Consider the following 27060-nt stretch of genomic DNA (forward strand, 5'->3'; position numbering starts at 1 on the left):
ATTAGTATAAAGTATATATAAAAAAATGTATATATTGCCGAAACACGTTGGATTGAGTATTGAAAAGGACTTTTTTTTTTTTTTTTACTTTACCATTGTATTTTTATTTATATATATATTTTTAGCACTTTATGTGGTGTGATCAGCCATTGTTCCACCTTCTGCATAGACCCATCTTGTCATCTTGTTCCACTTGTTAGTGGAGATATGCTTGCTGATTGCGACCTGAATGTAAGTGCAATCAGTGTAATACATTTATAACATTTTAAACAGTACTACTCTATGTATATTTCTCTTTCTATCCATTTGAGGATCTCATATTTGAAGAGAATTTTCATTTCTACAAACAGACACCCTTAAAGGGAGATAAGCGCAAACCATCAATACCTTTTGTAAGTTCTCTACCTCCTGGATATTACTATTCCTTTCATACATACTTCACCATATATTATTTATTATCCTTTAGATCTGTACAAGATCACGTCCTGTTGCACAGGTTGTATCCTCTATTCTGTACGTTGTTATTAAATGTGCTATCCCATCTTTTTAGCTTATGTTGCTTTTCAAGCTATATTAGCTAATTTACTTCAAGCACTGTGCATGTGCCTGCGTTCTTTAAAAGTTCCTCTATGAGGAACATTGGATAGGCCCATCATTGGCCAGTGAGGAGAGGATTGTGGCAGTGCCGAGGGAGATTTGGCCCTGGAGAAAAGATGAGTAATTTGTTTATTTGTTATTTATTTTGTTTGTTTGTTTATTTTCAAAGTTGGTAGAGGCCTAATTGACAAAGGGCAACTGGACGGTAGCGTTAGGAATACAAATTTGTATTCCTAAGCTATTGTGTTCCTTTATGTCTTAAAATGATTCCCCTTTTCAGTGGATGTGACCTTAAAGCATATGTGTTAATGGAATATTCAGGAATAGGTAAGATCATGTAAAAGATGAAATTGTAACAAAGGAAATTACATAAAAATCATAGGAAAACACAGCAAATTTATTTAACCCCTTAAGGACACATGACATGTGTGACATGTCATGATTCCCTCTTATTCCAGAAGTTTGGTCCTTAGGGGGTTAAGGAGCTAGAAACTTTGAAAATTGATTATTTAAAATAAACCAGTTGGCAGAGGTAAGTTGGTCTTTATATACACTTCTTGCTTTTTAATAAAAGCTTTACATAAATAATATGTGATTAGATGAACACATTATAAAACATTAACAATACAAACATGACAGTGTATTTTACACATTAATCTCAGAGGAAGGCAAACTGCTTTTAATCGTGGAGGAACGGCCAGCAAAATGTACCTACAATTATAACAGAGTAGAAGCATATTTGATGTAGAAAGAAGTACATCAAAACCACCAATCCACATTAATCAGATCTTATCAATACACTAGCATTTACTAAAAAATAACTTAATAGAGCAAAGAGTGGAATTAGGTAAAACATGCTGTGTTGAGATTTGTCTGCAAATTGTCTGAGCCATCGCTTTTTAACATGAGCAATTGCAAGCACAATACAATTGAAGTAACCTCTCTTCCCCTAGCCAAGACACCACTAGTCAACAATGAGGCAATCCAATTTGCTGAGCTTCAGTTAAGAAAAAGAAACAACTTTGGCTGATATACAAATGTGATATTATATGATGGGATTAGAGATCAAAAGGGCATCCTGTCAGCAGTGTGAGGTCATGTGACGAGACAAGTGATGACGTTCCCTAAAGCAAGCATAACAGACAGGACAGGACAGCTGTAATTCTCTCCTCCTCTTGCGCTGTGTCTCTACCCCAGCCTCCCTCTTGTGGCGTGACCTCATATGAAGTACAAGATCAGAGGTCATGCTAAATGAGAGTCTGCACTTTGCACACCAGTTCTGTGCTGTGACACCCAGAGGAGTGAACGTGGGTGGCAGCAGCTGGGGAGAATTTGACTGGGTAACCACTTCAGGTTTTTGCCTCACTTCAGGAAGTGGATGACCGGAATAGGAATTGGATAATGATAAATATTCATAGGGAGAAGAAAAACTATTGCAGAAATCCATAATTCTCATCCCTGTGACACCACTAAATATATCACAGAAGCTCTCTGCACCACTTCTACAGGCCATCTTTTGTCTGGCGGGAACTGGTGAGAAGGCACTTCCTGCTGTATCTCTGCCATCTTTCTCTGTGTTTAAAACACTTTTTACTCCTTGGAATTCTGAAAATGCACTCTGCTTATGTTCCGCCTTCAGGATCCTCTTTGCGGAACTTCTGCTACTTGAGACCACACTGACTATGAATCCTTCGTCTCTCTTGTTGGAAGTAAATGCCTCATCCAAGCAGTTTGTCTTCTCCAGTAGTATAGATTTTAGGGCTTCATCACCTGCAATCTCCATGTCATGTGCCAGGCTGTGAAAATTGGTGCCACGCCTCATGAGTTTGACAGTTGTACCATCCTTTCTTTTGGGGAGCAGGAAGCAATTATGAGACAGGAAAGACAGCTTGCCTTGAAACTCCTTTTCACATTCTGGGCACTGGAACCCTACAAAAGAAAAACAACAGATTTCAGTGAACTAAGCCATATGCTTGCATCCAGAAAATAATAAGGTTCTGCCCCAAATGTTTCATCCTGAACTAGTCAACAATGATTAGCCACAACATTGAAACCACCTGTTTCGTGTAGGTATACCTTGTGCTGCCAAAACAGCTCTGATGCATGCGAGGAAAAGACTTCACAAAATCTTTTAACGTGCCCTGTATTATTTGGCACCAAGATATTAGCAACAGATCCTTTAAATTCTGAAAGTTGCGAGGTGGGACCTCCATGGATCAGATTTGTTGTTCAAGAATATACCACAGAGGCTCAATCAATTGAGTTTGAAGACCCAGGCAACACCATGAACTCTTTGTCATGTTTCTTAAACAATTCCTGAACAATTGTTGTAGTGTGGCAGGGTGCATCAAAGAACACCAGGTCTCTGCCATCAGAGAACACCATTTTCATGAAGGGATGTACGTGGTCTGCAATAATCTCTAGGTAACTGCCACATGATTGTCAGGACCCAAGCTTTTCCCTGACCCTTTGATACATAGCAATGTGTTCCAAATAAAGTAATTGACTATTCATTTCCCATTACATTAGTGTAAGTGCACCTGGACCAGGAGACTGACATATCCTGGTGCATTTACTTTTGACAGGGGGCACAGGAGCCAACCAGAGAATTTGGTCATTGTATTATCACTCCAACATCCCAAAGACTGAATTTGAGAAAAAGCATGAATATGTTATCAAGCTGTTTGTTTTCTGTGACCTTACAGGTGAATAAGGTATTCTCACTTATTCACACTTATTCCTACTGGATCTTTGGATATGACCTGAAGGATCACATCTATGTGACCTGTCTGGCTGCTTGTTAATATTTAAATATTTATTTCATGAGGTTGGCGCCCTAACCAGGAAATTCCAGGGCATAATGTTGGACAGCTAGACAGTGGGTTAAAAGCCGAAGGTGGTATAATGCTATCCACTGTATTAGTTTTATATAACAATGTGTCACTGCCTTAACTGTGCATCAGGAGATAAATTACCATATTTGGTCATATAACAATATATTAAACTACAATATGAAATTTCCATTGATATATAAACATTGGTCCATCCCTAGGATTAACCAGGAACAAACAATTTACTTACCTTGGGTGGACAGGCCATCTCGGAGCTCTTGGAATCCTAAGATCCTGCAGGACTGCCCATCATACCAAACTAGCAGTTGCTCCTCCTTTTGGTAAGGGTGCACACCCCTGAATTGTACCTCTTCTCTCTGCATATTGGCCCCCAAATTTTGCTCCTCAGCACCCAATGATGCCTGAGCTAAATGTAGCCAGTCTTAGCTGGAATCCAGGGTTGAAATTCTACCTGTAAAAATGAGAAGTTGAAGCTGAAAATTACATATATTAGCTTATTAAGCATGATAATAATTTATTTTATCATAGAATACATTTCTAGTTTGATCTGGGAAGCAAGGACTGCAGTTTTGTGACCAGTGTCACTAGGTAAATAAAAAAAAATAGACATTCATGCACAAGGAGTGTTCCAGGTATGCTCTCTGCCAATGAGCTAAGCCCTGCTTAGGACCCGAGGTAAGAAGTCAAACTGTTATTATTATTATTATTGCAATTTATATAGCGCCAACAGATTCCGTAGCGCTTTACAATATTATGAGAAGGGATTTAACTATAGATAGGACAATTACAAATAAACTTACAGGAACAATAGGTTGAAGAGGACCCTGCTCGATCGAGCTTACATTCTATAGGAGGTGGGTGTAAAACACATTAGGACAGGAATTTGCAATCAAATAAGGTGGACTGCCCTTTAGGAGAGGGTAAGAGACAGGTATGTGAGGTAAGGGTTAGTCTTGGAGGCCATATGCTTTCCTAAAGAGATGAGTTTTAAGGCACTTCTTAAAAGATGCAAGACTAGGGGAGAGTCTGATGGCGGTAGGCAGGCTATTCCATAGGAAGGAAGCCGCCCGCGAGAAGTCCTGCAAGCGCGAGTTGGCCGTACGAGTGCGGACAACGGACAGGAGGTGGTCACGGGCAGAACGGAGAGACCGAGAAGGGACATACCTATGGATCTGTGAGGAGATATAAGAGGGGCTAGAGTTGTTCAGTGCTTTATAGGTGTGAGTTAGTACCTTGAATTGACTCCTATAGCATACAGGAAGCCAATGTAAGGACTGGCAGAGAGGTGAGGTGTGAGAGAAACGACTAGAGAGGAAAATCAGTCTAGCAGCAGCGTTCATTACGGACTGTAGGGGTGCAGTACGGCTTTTGGGAAGACCAATCAGGAGAGGGTTACAGTAATCCATGCGGGAGATTACCAGAGCATGGACAAGCTCCTTGGTAGTATCTGGTGCAAGAAAGGGGCGGATGCGGGCTATGTTTTTAAGATGGAATCTACAGGATTTGGCAACATGCTGGATGTGAGGCTCAAAGGTGAGACCAGAGTCAAGTATGACGCCAAGACAGCGCGCTTGCAAGGATGGACTGATGTTGGTACCACAAACTTGAAGGGAGAGTGAAAGAGGAGGATCAGTATTAGGAGGAGGAAAGACAAGGAGCTCAGTTTTTGAGAGATTGAGTTTCAGAAAGCGGGAGGACATCCAGTCAGAGATGGAAGAAAGGCAAGCAGTGACACGTTGCAGGATGGCAGGGGAGAGGTCCGGGGAGGAGAGATATAGCTGGGTGTCATCAGCATACAGGTGGTAGTGGAATCCAAAAGAGGTAATAAGTTTGCCAAGAGAGGCAGTATAAAGAGAAAATAGAAGTGGACCAAGGACGGAGCCTTGGGGAACTCCAACCGAGACAGGGCGAGGGGAGGAGGTATCATTAGAAAAGGAGACACTGAATGAGCGTTGGGAGAGATAAGAGGAAAACCACGAGAGGACAGAGTCACAGAGACCAAGTGATTGAAGAGTTTGAAGAAGGAGAGCATGATCAACGGTGTCAAAGGCCGCTGAGAGGTCAAGAAGAATTAGTATGGAGTAGTGGCCTTTGGATTTAGCTGCGATTAGGTCGTTAGTGACTTTGATAAGGGCAGTCTCTGTAGAGTGGAGAGGGCGGAAGCCAGATTGAAGGGGGTCAAGGAGAGAGTTGGAATTGAGGAAATGAGACACACGGGTAAAGACAAGCCTTTCCAGAAGCTTTGAGGAAAAAGGGAGCAGGGATATGGGACGGTAATTAGAGAGGGTGGATGAGTCGAGGGATGTTTTTTTTAGTATAGGTACTACAGTGGCATGTTTAAGGTCAGCAGGGACGATGCCAGAAGAGAGTGAGCAGTTGAAGATGTGTGTTAGAGAAGGCACGAGACAAGTGGAGAGAGATCTGATAAGGTGAGATGGGACAGGATCGAGCGGGCAAGTGGTGGGGCGAGAGGAGCAAAGAAGAGCAGCCACCTCTTGGTCAGTAGCTGGGGAGAATGTCTGAAGGGTAGGAAATGCATGATCTATGTGTGATTGAGAAACAGAAAGGCAAGGAGGGGAGAATTCTTTCCTTAGCTGTTCAATCTTGTCAGTAAAGTAACATGCAAAGTTATCAGAAGTAAGGTTAGTTTTGGGGGTGGCCACAGCAGGGCGAAGAAGAGAATTAAAGGTGTCAAAGAGAAGCCTGGGGTTGCGGGAACATGAACTAATGAGAGAGGAAAAATAGGACTGTTTGGCAAGGACAAGGGCTGCACTGTATGAACACAATATGAATCTATAATGGAGAAAGTCTGATTGGGTACGAGACTTCCTCCAGGAGCGTTCAGCACAACGGGAGCATCTTTGCAGGTAGCGCGTTGATTTAGTATGCCATGGTTGGGGGCGGGTCCTCCTTGAGGTGCTTGTTTGGAGTGGCGCTGCAGTGTTCAAGGCAGATGTAAGAGTAGAGTTATATATGGAGATGGCCAGTGAAGGACAGGAGAGGGAAGGGATGGACAGCAGTTGTGAATCAATGTCAGCTGACAACTGTTGGAGATCCAGAGAATTAAGGTCCCTCCTGAGTTGACTCCTTATAATGTATCATTACCAATATAGATAGCTGCAGATGTAATTGTGATTAGAGTGTTGTTTTAAAAATAGCCCTGGGCAGAGGGAGCTGACGTCGGCGGGGGAGGAGAGGTCACCAGCGCCGAGGGAGTCCGGCGCTGGAAAAAAGTTAAGTAACTGAAGGGGTTTTAATCACACTCAAAAATCTGCAGCATCCCTTTTTGTCCATTTAAAATATAAGCAGACTGCTCACATACTTACTCTAAACGTACCATTCCCCACAGTATTACCATCATCTCCAACCCATCCAAGGGGCACTGGGAAGGAAAGAGCATTACACCTCTGATGAATACATTGTGTCTGTACTAAATCAAACTTCCCTACATTTCAAATGAAGTAAGGACACTTTAATTTTACCCGAGTGAGTGAGGGATGTGGCCAGGGGTGGTGCTGTTTTGAGAATTTTTGGTTACCTTACTAATAATAGCTTTTTTCAAGTAAAACGTAATTTAGAACAAGAACAATGCATCTTATTTACACAGGGTGATTTTTAAAAACATTCATCACAGTTTAACCCCTCAACTCCTTAAGGATACAGTTTCAAATGCTTGTCTTATCCTTAAGGACACAAACCATTTTTTTTATTTTTTTGCTTTGTGTTCCAACACAATTTGCACCTTTTGCCCGAACACATATTATATACCGTTTTTTAGAGGGCAAAAAGGGCTTTATTTTGATGTCACATATACATAGATAAATTCTCATTGAAAAAAAACAACTAATTTTTTTGACAGTTTTGGCAATAACAGCGTGTGCATAATATGTCCAGCTTACGAAAAGTAATTCAAAATAAATTCATTTATGTGTCTTGATTTTTAGACTACATAATATGTGTAGGATTTCAGCTTATTTTGAAAGTTACAGGACACAATATACAAGAACTAAAATAATATTTCAATGTGAAACAATTTTAGAAGTTGGTATGTTTGTCTTGTAAGTTTAGTAGCCATCACAGAAAACAAAATTGCCACAGAAAAGTATATATTTATATAAAGTAGACATCACAGGTTATTTACCTAAGGTTATTTTGACACTTTTTACATAGCCATTTCATCGCCAATCTCTGTTAAATATTGGAGCAAAATTGCTTTTTTCTCTATTTTGGCATATACACATATAACAAGGTTTTTGTAATGTGTATTTTGTAAAGCTGGTGTGTGCTATTGCTGCACAGAACCCCATATTGTGTTTAGCTACATCTACTGAGTATAACAATGCCCCCATTGTATGCCTTTGGCACTATGCTGTGAGGCTACATTGCCATATAAGAGACAAGGTTATTTTAGTTTCTAAGTTGGAATTTTCATAGATGGATTTGACGAGCCTTTGTCTCATTTTGGGGTATTATAGCAGTTTGACTGTTCAAATAACCCCATAAAGGGCTCCCATTTGATAAAGCAGACATTCCAGGGTATCTTATATGGCATTTATTGTGCCTTAACTTGTCACCATTTGTACACCAATTTATGCCAATGTTTGTGGTGAGGGGAATAAAATAGCATTTTTACATACATGTTGCATTTTTGCTGAGTATTTCTTACTCTTGATATGTGCCACTGTCATAACCCCTGAGGGTTAAAAAAAAACAAAAAAAAAAAACTTAACCCTCAGGGGTTAAACAAAACAAACAGATCACAGTATAATAATGTATTTTGATCACTGTAGGCAGTGATCAACTGGCAGGGAAGGGGTTAATTTTTATTAGGACTGGGTAAAGGGGGCTGGGATTTGTTTTTACTTTTTTTAAACGTTATTAAAACATTTTTAAAAAGCGTTAAAAAAACTTTTTAAAGCTTTTTTTAAAAACTTTTTTTTAACGTTAACCCTTAGCTAGCCTAACTCCAAATTCCCCAATTCGCCACTAACTTTCACCCACCCCAGCTACCTAAATATAAAATGGTAAAATATTAAAATTAATTAATAAAATACATTTAACCCCTGAGGGTTAACAAAAATAAAAGTTAATCTTCAGGGGTTAAAAAAAAAAAATCAGATTACAGAAAAATGTAGTCCCTGCCAATTGATCACTCTAGTCAGTGATCAATTGGCAGGGAATAGGTAAATTTTATTAAAGCAGGGGAAAGGGGGGTGGGATTTTACTTTAACTTCAGCAGATCAGCACTGTACCTTCTCCCTGCACTTCACACTGGATGCGGAAGAGCATCGTGAGTCCCTGCAGCACATGTGCTCGCTCTGACAGCCTGTCAGAGCGATCACAGCTGCAGGGTCAGCGCGATCGGGTGGAGGAGTGTTAACCCTGCGATCGCCGGCACCACGTCGAACAGGGATTCATTTTAGAGCATGACAGACCGGGTCCGTCATCCGTCATTTAGTGCTTCCCCAGCATAACGGACCCGGTGCGTCATCTGTCATGAAGGGGTTAAGAACGGAGGCAGTTGTCTAAGTTCTGAACCAAAACAAAAGCTTAAATTTAAACTAAAGGTTTGTTTCATCATAATTTAAGGGTTTCTCTTCAAGTGCCCCATACAAATGATATATTGTTTTATAAGGGACAGAATGGTATTTTATTATCCTATATGTATACCTAACACAACATTATGTGGAAGTAAAATGTTAAAAATGGGGAAAAAATGCTGAATTTAGTTTTACATGTATGCTTATAATTGTTTTTACACATCTAGTGCAACTAAATGAAAAAAAAAAACTCAAAATAGATCCATATATCAGTCCTGATTGTTCAATTCCTAAAATGTCTGGGATCTAAATACATTTTTAGTAGTTATTTCTAACCCTATATGAATTCACAAAATTACGCTATTCCAACTATACCCCTACCCAATGTTTACATTAACTCTAACAGTATACCTGATTTTACCCTTAACCCTACTCAATCTCTAACCCTAAAACAGCATAAACCCAAACCGAGCATTAACGCTTGCCTTACTCTAATACTACACTAAACTTACAGCAAACCCTAACCATACCCTAACACTGTACCTTACTCTTACAACAAAATCTAACCCTAGCCCTACCATAATCCTAACCCTAACCCCACAACTAACCCCAACCCTAAGGAAACCATCTGATTATTTCAATTCTGATATTAGAAAATGGGTTAAAACAGTGGAGAGACTACCATCTGTTGGTTGTTTTCATTATTACATTTGTTGTAATTATGAACGGGTCATCTCTTGACCTGTCCTCCCCATCTAAATATCGTCCTATAGCCCTGCTCCCTTTCTCCTCAAAGCTTCTGGAAAGACTTGTCTTTACCCGTATGGCTCACTTCCTCAATTCCAACTCTCTCCTTGACCCTCTTCAATCTAGCTTCCACCCTCTCCACTCTACTGAGACTGCTCTTATCAAAGTTACTAGCAACCTAATCGCAGCTAAATCCAAAAACCACTAATCCATACTAATTCTTCTTGACCTCTCTGCTGCCTTTGACACTGTTGATCATGTTCTCCTTCAATCACTTGGTCTCTGTGACTCTGTCCTCTCGTGATTTTCCTCTTATCTCTCCCAACCCTCATTCAGCATCTCCTTTTCTTTTTTTTTTTTAAATTCTTTATTTTTGCGTGCATTAAAGTAACATTGATGCATTCATGGCCACAACGGCTCATATTCAACATGTCAAACAATTATAACATAGATGGCTGTCATATCATAGCACTGTTTTATAATATAGGGTTATCTCTAGAGGAGAAGGTCTGTGTTGGTAACTGTAATGCCCTTGGTGAGGGTGAGGTGTGCCCGATGCTACTCTCTAATTATTTAACTGCCCTATAGGGCTACCCCTTCGCCTTGTATGAAGTAGTTGTTCACTGAGTGGTTTGCAGTGTTTCGGCTAGGGGGGGGGGGATTAGGGGTGTCGTAGTGCAATGCGGGTTACATTGTAACGCTGCTAGACGGGCTTCTGCAGCCCTATCTGGGTATTCATGGTATGAGTATGGCAGTTAGCCCATTCTAGGTGTGTTAGCCACTAGATGCTGCGGCTATACAGTGGTGGCTTCGTCGGGTTGCTATGTATGGGCATTGCTTAAAACACAAATGAAATAAATGAAGTGTCTAAGGAAGTAATAAAGGGAACAATTATAGAAAACATTAGAAAAAACATTATAAAAAAAAAACATTAACAACAGGTAGTGGTTCCGCTGATTTTTTAGTCTCTGACTGTGTGAGACGGTCCGTCTACGTGGATGGTGGAATGGAAAGTGAGGGAAAGTCCCTGTAGGTTGGTTCGCTGGTGATTCTTCAAGTGGGGGATCCACCTGGGGAGGCCCTGGGAGGGTTCCGCGGGGTAAAGTCCCGGATAGTGTCGGGGTTCAGGTGGGCTATGCTCCGTCTGGGTGCCGGTGCTGCTTGTAAGATACCTGTTGCTTGTAGATGGGTTTCCAGCTCCAGCTTGTCTTGCGCCTTGTATATGGTCCCATTGAGGGTGAAGGATACAGCACGAGGAGTGCCCCATTTATAAGGTATGTCCTTGGCACGTAAATGATGCAAGAGGGGTTGTAGGTCTTTTCGCCAGGCTATTGTTGTCCTGGTCAGGTCTGGGAACGCTGTCAGCGATGCCCCTTCGAACTTTAGGGGGGTTTTGCCCCGCAATGCAGTCGCAAGTGTGCTCTTGTCAGCCAGTGTCTGGAACCGCAGGATGAGGTCTGCCGTCGCTGCTGTCGGTGCCCTGGGTGATTTCGGCAGCCGAAACATGCCGTCAATTTTTATTGATTTTACCCGCTTCGGCGGTAGTAGTACTTCCAGCAGGCGCCTAACATAGTGAGGTAAGTCATCCAGGCCTACAGACTCCGGCACCCCCCTCAGCTTTAGGTTACACCGCCTTCGCTGGTCCTCCATGGTGTCAAGCCTGTTGTTAGTGGCGTTTTGCCATTTGACCAGGCCTGTGATTGTCTGTTCGAGTGCCTGTAGCCTTGTGTCTTGGGAGCTTGAGCTGGCCTCTAGCTGGGTAATTTTGACCGTGGCTCCTTCGACGGCCTTTCGATAATGGGCCATGTCAGCCGCCAAGTCTTTGCGGAGTTCCGCCAGCATGGTTTTGAGTTGCTCGGCAGTGACCGGGTCCCCGGGTTTCGGGGGTACTTGTCTAGTGTCTGTAGGTGGCCTGTAGGATGCACCCTCCAGGATGTCGGCAGCGAAATCCTTCTATTTTCTCTTTATACTGCCTCTCTTGGCAAACGTATTACCTCTTTTGGATTCCACTACCACCTGTACGCTGATGACACCCAAATATATCTCTCCTCTGCCATCCTGCAACGTGTCACTGCTTGCCTTTCTTCCATTCCTGACTGGATGTCCTCCCGCTTTCTGAACCTCAATCTCTCTAAAACTGAACTCCTTGTCTTTCCTCCTCCTAATACTGATGCTCCTCTTTTACTCTCCCTTCAAATTAGTGGTATCCATCATCCTTGCAAGCGCACTGTCTTGGCTTCATACTTGATTCTGGCCTCACCTTCGAGCCTCACATCCAGTATGTTGCCAAATCCTGAAGATTCCATCTTAAAAACATAGCCTGCATCCGCCCCTTTCTTACGCAAGATGCTACCAAGGAGCTTGTCTATGGTCTAGTAATTTGCCGCTTGGATTATTGTAACCCTCTCCTAATTGGTTTTCCCAAAAGCGGTGTTGCCCCGCTACAGTCTGTAATGAATCCTGCCACCAGAATGATTTTCCTCTCTAATTGGTCCTCTCACACCTCACCCCTCTGTCAGTCCTTACAATGGCTTCCTGTATCCTATAGGAGTCAATTTTACAGTGCTAACCCATACCTATAAAGCACTGAACAATTCTAGCCCCTCTTATATCTCTTCACAAATCCATAGGTATGCCCCTTCTCGGTCTCTCCGCTCTGCCTGTGACCTTCTCCTGTCCGCTGCTCGCACCCGTACAGCCAACTAACGCTTGCAGGACTTCTCACCGGCGGCTCCCTTCCTATAGAATAGTCTGCCTACCACCATCTCTCCTAGTCTTCAATTGTTTAAAAAGTGCCTTAAAACCCATCTCTTTAGGAAAGCTTATGGCCTCCCAAAAAATCTTATGGCCTCCCAAAAAATCTTATGGCCTCCCTGTCTCTTGTTCTCTCCTCCAGCTCTGCTTCACTCCCACCTTATTTTATTGCTATTTCCTGTCCTAATGTGTTTTATACCCCACTTCCTATAGACTGGGAGCTCGTTTGAGCAGGGACCTCTTCAACCTATCGTTCCTGTAAGTTTTCTTGTAATTGTCCTATTTATAGTTAAATCCCCCCTCTCGTAATATTGTAAAGCGCTACAGAATCTGTTGGCGCTATATAAATGCCAAAAATAATAATAATAATAATAATTACACTGTGATTGTGCTCAGCCCTGGGAGGTCTGCTTGAAGAAGCCAGCAACCATGAAAAATCAAAGCTGAATGATTGGTTTATGAATGGATTTAAAGGGCTCTAAATCCGCAATGAAAGTCAGAGATGCTTAACCCCTTAACGACGAGTGACGGACGAGGTCCGTCACTCAGGGGAATGCGTTAATGACGAGTGACGGACCTCGTCCGTCACCCGTTAAAATTAACCCCAGATCGCCGCAATCGCGGCGATCGTGGGGTTAATGGTGCTCCGGTCTGCCTCTGCATTAGAGGCAGACCGGGAGCACCGGATCGGGCTGCCCCAGTACATGTGCCCGCTCTGACAGCATGTCTGAGCGGGCACATGTGCTCTCTATACTCACCTCCGCCTCCCTGCACTTCCTGGTTCTGTGTGAAGTGCAGGGAGACGGATCTTCAGTGATCCTGCCCCCTGGTGGAAAAAAAAAATAGTAAAATTAAAATCCCACCCCCCTTTACCCCCCCTTCACCCATTTTAATAAAAAATTAACCCCTTCCCTGCCAATTGATCACTGACTACAGTGATCAATTGGCAGGGATTACATTTTACTAAGATCTGATTTTTTTTTAACCCCTGAGGGTTAATTCTTTTTTTTTTTAACCCTCAGGGGTTCAATTTATTTTATTAATTAATTTAAATATTTTAAAATTATAAATTTAGCTAGCTGGGGAGGGTGGAAGTTAGTGGGGAATTGGGGGATTTAGTATTACGCTAACTAGGGGTTAACGTTAAAAAAAGTTTAAAAAAAGCTTTAAAAAGTTAAAAAATTAAGTTAAAAAAAGTTTTAATAACGTTTAAGTAAAAAATTTAAAAAAATAAACCCTTTACCCAGTCCAAATAAAAATTAACCCCTTCCCTGCCAGTCGATCACTGCCTACAGTGATCAAAATACAGATCACAGTATTATACTGTTTTAATTTTTTTTTAACCCCTGACGATTAACTTTTATTTATTTTTTAACCCTCAGGGGTTAAATTTATTTAATTAACTAATTTAAATATTGTATAATTAAATATTTTGCTAGCTGGGCTGGGTGGGAGTTATGGGAAAATGGGGAATTTACTGTTAGTGCTGCTTACTGCTAGTTAGGGGTTAACGTAAAAAAAAAGCTTAGAAAAATGTTAAATCTGTAAAAAAAAAGTTTTACGAAAGTTTAGGAAACTTTAAAAAAATGAATAATCAAAACAAAAGTTGAAAAAATAGTTTTAAAAAGTAAAAAAAGTTTTAAAAAGTAAAAAAATACATTTAATAACGCTCATTACCACTACACCTGGTACAAGCTAGCGGAAAAATGATCCCACGCTAAGGTTCAAAATATGCCTTTTGAAATACCCTGGGATGTCTTCTTTAAGAAATGGTATGGCTTTATGGGGTATTTGGTTTATATAGCCTGGTAAAATACTCTAAAATGGGACATGGGCACAGCGTAAAAATTTAAAGTTTGAAAAAAATGGAATGGCTGTGTCCCAAATGTGCCCCTCCGATGTCCACATATACCTGGCAAAGGTACATACGGGGGTATTTTTGTACTCAGCAGACATAGCTGAGCAACATATGAAGTATTATACAGTGGTAGTACACATAAGGTTTGCAAAATATACTGTGCAAACTCACTTTGTGTGTCAAAAAGGCAGAAAAAACGCTTATTACCACTACACCTGGTACAAGCTAGCGGAAAAATGATCCCACGCTAAGGTTCAAAATATGCCTTTTGAAATACCCTGGGATGTCTTCTTTAAGAAATGGTATGGCTTTATGGGGTATTTGGATTATATAGCCTGGTAAAATACTCTAAAATGGGACATGGGCACAGCGTAAAAATTCAAAATGTGAAAAAAAATGGAATGTCTGTGTCCCAAATGTGCCCCTCCGATGTCCACATATACCTGGCAAAGGTACATACTGGGGTATTTTTGTACTCAGCAGACATAGCTGAGCAAAATATGAAGTATTATACAGTGGTAGTACACATATGGTTTGCAAAATATACTGTGCAAATTCACTTTGTGTGTCAAAAAGGCAGAAAAAAACGCTTATAACCACTACACCTGGTACACGCTAGCGGAAAAATGATCCCACACTAAGGTTCAAAATATGCCTTTTGAAATACCCTGGGGTGTCTACTTTAAGAAATGGTAGGCCTTTGTGGGGTGGTTTGAATTTAAAACCTGCAAAGATGCTTGGAAATTGCACATAGGCCCGGCGTCAAAATTCAAAGTTCGGTCAAAACTGATATGGCTTGGTCTCCTATATGGCACTGTAGCTTCACAAAATAGTGCCATAGACATACAATGGGGGTGTCCTTTTACTCAGAAGACTTAGCTGAGCATAATTTGGGGGGTTTGAACTTAGTGGCACACATGAAATATATAAAATGCCCAGCAAAAATGCAATCCGTATGTAAAAAATGCACAAAATTATTTTTTACCACATACTTTGGCATGTAATGGTAAAAAAATGGGGGCATGTTAAGGCACAATATGCACCTTATGAGATACCCTGGAGTGTCTTCTTTTACAAATGGTAGGCCTTTGTGGGGTGTTTTTGAACAGTCAAACTGTTATAATACCCCAAATGGAAGCATAGGCTCATTAAATCCGTCTCTCAAAATTCTACTGTGAATACTGAAAAGGACAGGTCTCCTGTATGGCACTGTAGCTTCACGAAATAGTGCCATAGACATACAATGGGGGTGTCCTTTTACTCAGAACACTTAGCTGAGCATAATTTGGGGGGTTTGAACTTAGTGGCACACATGAAATATACAAAATGCCCAGCAAAAATGCAATCCGTATGTAAAAAATGCACAAAATTATTTTTTACCACATACTTTGGCATGTAATGGTAAAAAAATGGGGGCATGTTAAGGCACAATATGCACCTTATGAGATACCCTGGAGTGTCTACTTTTACAAATGGTAGGCCTTTGTGGGTTTTTTTTTGAACAGTCAAACTACTATAATACCCCAAATGGAAGCATAGGCTCATTAAATCCGTCTCTCAAAATTCTACTGTGAATACTGAAAAGGACAGGTCTCCTATATGGCACTGTAGCTTCACGAAATAGTGCCAAAGACATACAATGGGGGTACCGTTGTACTCAGCAGAAGTAACTGAACACATAATAAAACTTTGTACAGGAATAGCACACACCAACTTTACAAAATACACATGAGAAGTTCTTTGTTATAAGTTTGTGTGCGAAAACCCCCAAAAAACACAATTTTACTCCAATATTTAGCAGAGGTTGGCGGTAAAATGGCTACGTAGAAAGTGTCAAAACAACCTTAGGTAAATAGCCTGTGGTGTCTACTTTATATAAATATATACTTTTGTGTGGCAATTTAGTTTTCTTTTATGGCTATTAGGCTTACAAGACAAACATACCAAATTCTAAAATCGCTCCACATAAAAAGTTTATTTTACTCCTTGTGCTTTGTGACCTGTAACTACCAAAAAAAACTTAAAATCCCAGACACATTATATATTCTGTAATTCAGAACAACTAAATGAATTTATTTTGAATTACTTTCCTTAACCTGCACTAATTATGTACACATTATTATTGCAAAAACTGTAAAAAAACACACAAAAATTCATTTTTTTGCATATTTCTGTATTTTTTTTATAATAAATAAGCATTTATATATATATGTGTTACATCAAATTAAAGCCCTTTCTGTCCTTTAAAAAACAGTATATAATATGTGTCGGTGCAATAAATTAGTAAAATGCAAATTGCAGTTGAACGCAAATAGCAAAAAATGCAAAAAATGCCGTTGTCATTAAGTGAAAGACAAGCTTCTGAAGCTCTGTCCTTAAGGGGTTAAAGCACATTGGTCAGTCTAGTGACACTCAAAATGGCTCCAGCCGAGAGAGGGGAGCCCCAGGGTTCCATTGATACCTGTGGCTCCTGGTGTGAACAGGGATTTAACCCTGCTCACACCACAAGCTCTTCAAAGGCACTTATATGCTTATTTAAAGAACTGCTTGCCGCAATGACTTTCAGCGCTTTAGTCAGCTCATTAAAAAGTCTGGGTCCACAAAAAACTGCCCCAGCTGAATGAGGGGCGCCTCAAGTATCCATCGATTTAACCCTGCTCATACCAACCCTGCAGGGTATTCCATACAGGGCTCGAGTCCTGCAGGAACGCGTGGGAACGGCGTTCCTGCACTTTTTCCACAGCAGGAACTCCGTTCCCATTACTAATCCTGCAGGACCCAGGGCTGACACAAGCGGCTGCCAGAGCAGGGGGAGCACAAATCCGAATCCCCTGCCTCTGACTGGGGACTCGGATTTTTAAACTCACCTCTCCCCCTGCAGTCAGTGGAGTCGTCCGGCCTCTCCTAATGATGTCAGTAGGAGGGGGCGTGGCTTCCTCTGCTCTTCTCACAGGACCGCTGGGGAGCAGAGGAAGTCACCCCCCTCCTCCTGACATCATCAGGAGAGGCCGGCTTACTCCACAGGCTGCAGGCTGCAGGTTCCAGATCCTGTCCCACCCCTCCTGGCCCAAGGTAAGCCTCAGGGAGGGGGGAAGGCACTTTAGGTTTTTTTTTTTTATCCCTTTCCTCAGTCCCTGCCCCCCCTTCCTCAGTCCCTGTCTCCCTCCCCAGTCCCTGTCTCCCTCCTCAGTCCCTGTCCTCCCTCCTCAGTCCCTGTCCTCCCTCCTCAGTCCCTGTCCTCCCTCCTCAGTCCCTGTCCCCCTCCTCAGTCCCTGTCCCCCTCCCCAGTCCCTGTCTCCCTATTTAAGGCCCTGTCCCCCTCCTCAGTCCCTGTCTCCCTCCTCAGTTCCTGCCCCCCTCCTTAGTCCCTTTCCCCAGTCCCTGTCCCCCTCCTCAGTCCCTGCCCCCCTCCTCAGTCCCTGTCCCCCTCCCCAGTCCCTGTCCCCCTCCCCAGTCCCTGTCTCCCTATTTAAGGCCCTGTCCCCCTCCTCAGTCCCTGTCTCCCTCCTCAGTTCATGCCCCCCTCCTTAGTCCCTTTCCCCAGTCCCTGTCCCCCTCCTCAGTCCCTGTCCCCCTCCTCAGTCAATGTCCCTCTCCTCAGGCCTGTCCCCCTATTTAAGGCCCTGTCCCCCTTCCTCAGGCCTGTCCCCCTCCTCAGTCCCTGTCCCCCTCCTCAGGCCTGTCCCCCTTCCTCAGGCCTGTCCCTGTCCCCCTCCTCAGTCCCTGTCCCCCTCCTCAGGCCTGTCCCCCTTCCTCAGGCCTGTCCCTGTCCCCCTCCTCAGTCCCTGTCCCCCTATTTAAGGCCCTGTCGCCCCTCCTCAGTCCCTGTCCCCATATTTAAGGCCCTGTCCCCCTCCTCATTCCCTGTCCCCCATCTCAGTTCCTGTCCCCCTACTCAGTCCCTGTCCCCCCTCCTAAGTCCCTTTCTCGAGTCCCTGTCCCCCTATTTAAGGCCCTGTCTCCCTCCTCAGTCCCTGTCTCCCTCCTCAAGTCATGTCCCCTTACTCAGTCCCTGCCCCCCTCCTCAGTCCCTGCCCCCCTCCTCAGTCCCTGCCCCCCTCCTCAAGCCCTGTCCCCTTACTCAGTCCCTGTCTCCCTCCTCAGTCCCTGCCCCCCTCCTCAAGCCCTGTCTCCCTCCTCAGTCCTTGCCCCCCTCCTCAGTCCCTGTCCCTTTCCTCAGTCTCTGTCCCCCTCCTCAAGCCCTGTCCCCTTACTCAGTCCCTGTCTCCCTCCTCAGTCCCTGTCTTCTTCATCAGCCCCTGCGCCCCTCACCAGCCTCTGTTCCCTCCTCAGCCTCTGTCCCCCTCCTCAGCCTCTGTCCCCCTCCTCAGCCTCTGTCCCCCTCCTCAGCCTCTGTCCCCCTCCTCAGCCTCTGTCCCCCTCCTCAGCCTCTGTCCCCCTCCTCATCCTCTGTCCCCCTCCTCAGCCCATGCCCCCCTCCTCCTAAGCTCCTGTCCCTCTTCCTCAGCCCTGCCACCTTACTCAGCCCATGGCCCCTTCCTCAACCCATGCCCCCCCTCCTCCTAAGCTCCTGTCCCTTTTCCACAGCACTGTCACCTTACTTAGCCCCTGTCCCCCTCCTCAGCCCCTGTCCCCCTCCTCAGCCCCTGTCCACCTTACTCAGCCCCTGTCCACCTTACTCAGCCCCTGTCCACCTTACTCAGCCCAGTGCTCTTACTCAGCCCCTGCACATGAGCATCAGCCCCTGTCCCCCTCCTCAGCCCCTGCCCCCTCCTCAGCCCCTGTCCTCCTCCTCAGCCCCTGTCCTCCTCCTCAGCCCCTGTCCTCCTCCTCAGCCCCTGTCCTCCTCAGCCCCTGTCCCCCTCCTCAGCCCCTGTCCCCCTCCTCAGCCCCTGTCCCTCTTCCTCAGCCCCTGTCCCTCTTCCTCAGCCCCTGTCCCTCTTCCTCAGCCCCTGTCCCTTTTCCTCAGCCCCTGTCCCCCTTCCTCAGCCCCTGTCCCCCTTCCTCAGCCCCTGTCCCCCTTCCTCAGCCCCTGTCCCCCTTCCTCAGCCCCTGTCCCCCTTCCTCAGCCCCTGTCCCCCTTCCTCAGCCCCTGTCCCCCTTCCTCAGCCCCTGTCCCCCTTCCTCAGCCCCTGTCCCCTTCCTCAGCCCCTGTCCCCCTCCTCAGCCCCTCAGTTCCTGTCCCTTTCCTCAGCCCCCATCCCTTACCTCAGCCCATGCCCCCCACCCCTCCTAAGCTCCTATCCCTCTGCCTCAGCTCCTGTCCCCCTCCTCAGCCCCTGCATACAAGCGTATCATTTTTTTGTGGTGTGAGGGGGGGGGCGGGGGGAAGGGGGCGGGGAGTGGGTCTTGGGTGAGTTCCTGCACTTTTTTACCCAGGACTTGACCCCTGATTCCATACCATAATACAGACATTTAAGCCCACTCTGTGTAGGACAGCACGAAACGACCTAACGTCAGAAAGGGGATATATATACATTAGTAGGAGTTTTATTAGTGATAGAAAAGTTGGACATTATGACAGACAGGAGAGACAAGTCATTTGGGAAGTATATATGATTAGCTTGGGCTGAACACAATTGGACAACATTAACCCCTTAAGGACCAAACTTCTGGATTAAAAGGGAATCATGATATGTCACATGTCATGTGTCCTTAAGGGGTTAAAGAAAAACAGAATATGAGAGCACGGAGAACAAGCAAAACCTGACCTTTTGGTTAGTTACTGCTTAGTTATCAAACAGGTTTTGATCACCTTAATTCACATATCAGAGTGATCCCACCCATAAAGGCAGTCCAGTTCTGAAATGCTGGCAAGGTATACCTGTTTTGGCATCATTTGTGCCTCATCAGTAAGGTGTAACTGTTTACACCCTAGGAACAATGAAAACGAGGTTCACATCTGGATTACTCTTTTAAATTAGGAAGACCCTAAGCAAATGCATGATAAATAAGTTGGAGGGGGCTAGGGTTGATGTCTGTTACTCTCCACATTTCGCATACAGTTGCCTCCAAGATGGAGTTGACTTTTCCATTCCCATTACTACTGATAATCTTTAATCCAGCTTTCCGGGAGTTATTTTGGGAACCAATCCCTCAAATTAGACATGCACTCTGGAAAGGTAAGCTGTGACCCTTGGAAGCATTAATGCAACAAAGGGAATTAAACTTCATGGGACAAGTCTGAGACCTGTAACTATTGGAGTTTTACTTCTCACAACAAAAAAAGAATCAATGAGGATACGGATCCTAAATGTAGCTAGCCCCCTTGCTCAGGAAAAAAGATTCCCCCCCAGCCCCCCCCCCTCCCCCTGCTTAGTTTGTGGTTCAAACAAATGGAGGATCTAATGATTGTCACGAGTCAGAGTCAGTCTTACTTGGAGACCTGGACCCATTAGCTTTTCTCAACAGAATCTGAAGAATTCTGGAAGCTCTTATAATGATTTAGGCCCTTACCATGTTCTGTTCATCCTATCTTGCATTTGCAACTTGGAACTTGCAAATATTTTGTTGTTTGATTACATGCACTCACAAACCCTTAACACAGGATGTAAAAGCAGAAACTAATATCTTCAGAGTTACCCTTTTTATTTTATTTTTTTAATTCTTTATTTTTATTTGCAAAGTGTAACAAATCGACTTAAAATGCCACAATAGCTGTGACAAGCATGATATAACAGTCAGCATAAGACAATTACATGGCTTTTGTATGTACTGCACATTTTGTAATTAAGTAACGTTTGTCCAGCAGACCTACATGTAGTGGAGATGTGGATATCGTGGTATTTAGGAGAGGGTCGTACAATTGTAGGTGTGCTCTGCTTGCCGTAAGTGTTTACCGTCGCTGAGGTGTTGTGGAAAATATAACTGTCTGTGTGTCTGGTGCGAACAGTAGAGTTATAAATGTTATGCGCTATTCAGAGAGAGAAGAACTCGTGTCTTATGACATGTTAAGAGTTACCCTTTTTATTATCACTTTGTCTTTTTCTGATTATGGTTGCTCTAATTGACAGTATTTGAAAGGGATTCTACAGTGCCAGGAAAACAAACCCATTTTCCTGGCACTGTAGAGTCCTGGAGTGCCCCCCTGCCTCCCGTCCCCATCCCACGTCGGTTAAAACTCCTTCAGCCACTTACTTGAATCCACCGCCGATGTCTCTCGGCACTGGGCCAGGCTCCACCCATGCAATGGCCACAAGCGCGTATTAGACCTCCCCATAGGAAATCATTATTCAATGCTTTGCTATGGGGATCATGCATAGCCTGAGGACGTCCAGCGTCGTTTAGACCAGTGTTGCCGAACCCAGTCCTCATGGACCACCAACAGTCCAGGTTTTGTCAGTATCTCCATTGGAATAAAACAGGGAAATACGGGAGGGGGGGTGCCGGGCCGCTGAGCTGAACAGCAGCCATCTTCCTCAGCTCCAGTCTCCGCTCTTTAAAGACGGTGATTTAGGGCCCCACCGGACGGTGAGGGTTATACCAGCCAGTCGGCTGGAGCCGGCTGAAGCTTTGACCGCAACCTGACTCACAGCCAAAGATGGCGATCTCCTCTCCTCTTGCCATGTCCATAAGATATAAACATCTATCACTCTATGATTGGAGGTGGCGGTATATTGGGATATACTCATGTGCCGTGAAGGGCTGCAACATGTTGACCTTAAGCTCTGGGAGCCTCCAGGTTTGAGGGGGGCCTGGAGGGACCTGTCCCAACGCCGCAAGCCCTGTGGAGCCAGACAGTGTGGAGCAGCGGTATACCGGTGGGCACGAGTGAAGCACGGCGAAAAACCAAGTGTGTGGCCGGAGCTGGGAGAGACATTTCTGGGGACGATACCTCACTGAGTCCCTGAAGGTGCAGGGGAGGTGCAGGAGATGGATGGCCTGTGGACCCTAGGTGGGAGAGGCCAGCGGACTGTTTCAATTTCCGAGTGCCCACTTCGCCACAGAATACTCTGCTGGAGGGTTGGGACTGAAGGGGGATCTGGAAGGGGGCCCTGGAACCTCCGAGGGCCAAAGCTACCATACTGCAGACAGCCTGCCATTGTTTGCTTACATCTGATTACCATAGACTGCAATATCTGAATGGGCTGGATGGGGGAGGGGAGAGCCTGTTTACTATCTGTATTACCTTTTTTTACTTTCTTTATTTTATTATCTTAATTTAGGGTGTCTTGTAATGCCCGGCTGCGCTAACACGGCACAAGGCACTTTTGAATGCTGGGATACACTCCCACTGGTGCTTAATAGGGGACTTCATTGAGGCCCTTTTCCCTTTTCTATGTCTCCCCTTCTTAGAAGGCTGGAACAACTTTCTTTTATAACCTAACATACTATGCTTTGCTCAGGTCTATGTTATTACTGATTAGCCAAATAAGCTTAATTATGCATTAAATCAGTGTACATGCAGTGATGGACCACAAGTGGCTACCATAACTTATATAATGCCTAATTATTAAATTGATGCCTATATCGACCTAGGTTAACTTTCAGGATGCTGGCTTATGCTAGGTTCCCTCTGTACCCTATGCAGAAATAGGCTTTCTGTTACTATTCCTAAATATGCTGTCTTATCACTCTATGCTCTTATTGTCTAGCAAATGAACCATAATTAGACTTTGACCTATAGTGGCAGATTGTGATGGAATTTACAATTTCACTAATACCAGAACAGTTTGACACATATGGCTATTAAATTAATATAACGCCTTGATACTGACATGATATTTAGACATACTTAGACTAAAGCTTATGATGCTGGCTTATGCTATTTTTTGTTATGTTGTTAAGTAATATGCTATACCATGACGTTCTATCGCTACATATTATCTTTGATAGACGTATTTGCCTTTACTGATGTATGCAATGATTAAGCTAATAAACCTTGAATAAAAAAAAACCAACAGCAGGTAAATACATAAATCCTGGACTGTTGGTGGTCCATGAGGACTGGGTTGGAGAACACTGGTTTAGACGACTAATAGTAGACAGCCACTAGAGGAGGACTTAACTCTGCAAGGTAATTATTGCAGTTCATAAAAACTGCAATAATTACACTCGCAGGGTTAAGGGTGATGGGAGTTGGCACCCAGACCACTTCAATGGGCTAAAGTGGTCTGGGTGCCTATAGTGTCCCTTTAAGCCTAGTGTCCATTTAATGTTTGGTATATAACTGTGGAAAAACTCAATAAAAATATATATATATTATTTAAAAATATACATACATTTTTATTGAGTTTTTCCACAGTTATATACCAAACATTAAATGGACAGTAGGCTTATATTTACAAGTACAGACATTTTATTTCCAATGCATAGCAGTTTCAGGTATTTACATTTTCCAGTAGATGGCAGCAATACATTTACTGTGTGGATGGACACCTTACTTGGATTTGTTTGCAGTACTGCAATTTAAACAGATGGTGGTAATGTTGGGCTACAATTATGCCACAGAAATACCACCAACACTACAGCTGTGAACAATTGCTTTAGCTTTTTATCTGACTGCCTTTCAGTAGCATTATTTAATGTGAGTTAATCTCTCTTTCAATCCAAAATATAAGCAAAATTGTTAACAATTTAAACCAAAACCTATGTTATGCAGTAAAATGGAAATCAGTAGACAAGGAATGTGTATTTTACATTGATTAAGCTAATCGTAGTTTGTGTGAGAAACCTTGAATCCCTCACATCCATTTGAGATGCCGTCACTATGATCTACATCAGCAAAAACCTCAATTTTGTTTATATGTTGCAATTTAATTTAATTGCACCCCATATATATAATTAATTGTATGTAAATGTATGTACTGTTGTACTATATTTATGCACGTTTGTAGATAGCTGCACTACCAATGTGTTTTTCTAGTGTACGCTAAGCACCATAACAAGTATGGCTTATTGTGGTGATTATGGTGCAAGGAATATATGGATTTGAACATTTTGAAAAAATGGGGTCCTTCTGCTATCCAAAGTCTAGCCCCTCTGTAGTTTCACAGATAATACAGTAGTTTGACCAACCTTGGATCCAACTTACATGCCAAAGATAGACTGCAAAGTATTGAGCAAATCCCTCCCCCAAATTTGAGGACTATCATGGTCATCCAAGACAGCATTGGAGGAACAATGTAGAAGAGAAGTGAGACTTCCACATTATCTTGGCAGGTGCCGTAATGCACCAAATACATGTGGCACTATAACCACTACCATATGCAGTGGGTATGGTGTTTTGAGTGCTGTTAATTACCTTGCTTTGCTACATAACTCGATTGATTGCTTTTAGTCCATATACTAAGGTTACAGTAGTACATTATAAAGGAAAGGGGAAAAAATGACAAAAGGAAGAGGGTTTAATCACTGGTGGCTAACTGTTAAATAATTCCTGTGGCATAAAACAGTCCCTTCAGACAGTTACCCATCAATAGTTTCCAGACACAACAACAAAAAGCAATACAAAGGCAGAAACTGGGAGAATATTTCTAGTATATACAGGTCCAGATTAGTCATCAAAGGATCTCCCCAGCAGGGCCACTATAATTCACATCTATCTCTAGTGCTGACCAAGTGGACATCACCAAAGATAGTGGTGATGTCTGGTTAGGTGGCTTTGCTTCTGGGCAGCGTATCTTTTTGGCCAGTGGTTGTGTGTGAGAGATGTCTGAACAGAGTAAAAAAGAGGTCTGGTAGATGCCATTTTGTCCCACTATGCTCATAGTAGAGAGAGATTGAGAGTAGTGCTATTCAATCATTCTTAACACCCATAACTCCAATTCTCCTGAATTCTCCTGTCCTTAAACCCCTAACACTAATTATCTTGACCACAATCCACCAAACCCTAAAGCCCTAATCCAACTTCTTGTATCTCAAGAAGTCCAGAAGCCCAAAACTCCATAATGCCAGTTGTTAAACCATATACACCTGATAATCCTAATTCTCCTCCTAAACTCTTTGACTCTTATTATCCTAACATTACACTCCATCCCCTCTAATTTTCCCTCACCATAAACACCTATTCATATTTCTATTAGTTCTAACCCTCACTCTCAAAACCCAAAACATTCTAACCGTTGTCGTTCTAACCCTAAGTATTTAAATCATTATTCTTGAATTATGAAGCTTGAAGTGGGCTGCTTTCGTGATTATGATGGACATACATCAATAGTGCTTCTGCTGCTTTTTAACTTTCTTCATACCTAACGTCAGAACTCTTTGTTCTCACCATTCTTTTTGTGTAAAAAATTAGTATTTTCTACTAAGTTCAACAATTCTTTTGTCTATTACCAGGTTTCAATCATGCCTCCCCTGCGTCTTTGTTCCAAGGCATACAGTTTAATGTGGAAACATGTTAAAACATTTGTTTTGTTTTTATGAATTTCGATTGTTTAGTATATTTTAAGTTTCATTTGAAATTACAAGAGCATAGGGAGAAGGGTTTGGTGACACATTTCGGCACTCTCACATTTCCAGTTTTGGCTACATAAAAGGTTACATAGATTTAAAAAACTTAAAAAATAAGCAACTAATAAGAGAATACATTTCAATTAGGTTGAAAATACTACAGAAAGATAGTAAGAGTTAAAATATCTTCTTAATACAAAATGTAAAATCTGTATCCCTCTAATTGCCATTGTTACATATATTGCTTGAAAATGCAATTAATATAAGAAATTGTATATTAATACAGCATATAGACAGTCCTTTTTAATCTACCATTGTCATGTTTTAACGTACAGCATTTTTGTTTGTTATATTTGTAGTTCTCTTTTTCAAATGTTTTTATATTCAGAGTTTATCAGGGAACCATTTGGGGGGGCTTCGGGGGAGATTTCAAAAGTGGTACACCAATAGGATGTTTTAGAGCTTATTGTAAAGAGCTGCGGAATAAGCTAGTGCTATATAAATACCAATAATAATAATAACTTTGATTCACAATTCATTGCTTTTAATGACTTTCATTTTCTGTGAGAGAAATTCCTCCGTCACCTCAGTGCCTGTAAAGAGAGACTTGATGTAGTGCAATAACAGATGCCATGCAGTTTTGTTGAGGGCTTAGAGGGGATTAAAAGAGCAGTTAAGTCAAGCTATATAAGAGGTATAGGAATGGACAGCATGGTTCTTTAGATGGTAATATCTTAGATCTTTGGTATCTTATCTACCAAAATAAATTATTGTAGTAGACATGTCTGAAGTGAAGGATAATGTTCTTTCGGAGACTGCTAGCAGAAAGGGTATATCGAGCAATAAGAGAACATATGAACATCTTGATATTATTAAGCAAAGGTTTATGAGAATGTGCAGTTGTGTAGGCTTGGTAAGGAAGCAAAAGGAGCAGTAATATATCAGTGAGCTATTTGGCTAGCAGTGCCTTTGTCAGTGTCTCAGAGAGTACAATGACCCCATCTAGGCTTTCTTATCCTACATTTTGCAATTCAGAGTTCAGTTCACAACAAGTACTGTTTAGTGATTAAACCCAATCTCTCTTCTTCCCGCTGTGCTTGATAGGATTTGCAAAATACTTTCCAATTCACCCAAGGATTCAAAACATTTATGAGTAGAAACGCCATCAATATCACAATGTGGTTTTATTACATGGTATCAAAACCATTCTGATAGCCACAATAATATCAAACCACAAGAAGGACATTGCCTCTTGATTGTATCAAATATTAAAGAACATGCAGGTTTTACTTACCTGATGGGGCCCTTAAAAATGGAAGCCTGCTGGGGATAAGGCAATTGTCTGTTTAAAGCTGCC

General features: G+C 42.8%; 1 protein-coding gene across 1 annotated transcript; it reads right to left on the reverse strand.

Annotated features, from left to right (window-relative positions):
* Nucleotides 1-1552: 1552 nt before the first annotated feature.
* Nucleotides 1553-27060, reverse strand: ZNF488 (zinc finger protein 488). The gene is made up of 3 exons (XM_063434189.1): nucleotides 26998-27060; nucleotides 3679-3900; nucleotides 1553-2526 (listed from the first exon to the last, which is right to left on the reverse strand). The coding sequence occupies exons 2-3, from the start codon at nucleotides 3809-3811 to the stop codon at nucleotides 1679-1681; spliced, it is 981 nt and encodes a 326-aa protein (XP_063290259.1). The 5' UTR covers nucleotides 3812-3900; nucleotides 26998-27060; the 3' UTR covers nucleotides 1553-1678.

This window comes from Pelobates fuscus, chromosome 10 (assembly GCF_036172605.1).
Source record: "Pelobates fuscus isolate aPelFus1 chromosome 10, aPelFus1.pri, whole genome shotgun sequence".
NCBI lineage: Eukaryota > Metazoa > Chordata > Amphibia > Anura > Pelobatidae > Pelobates > Pelobates fuscus.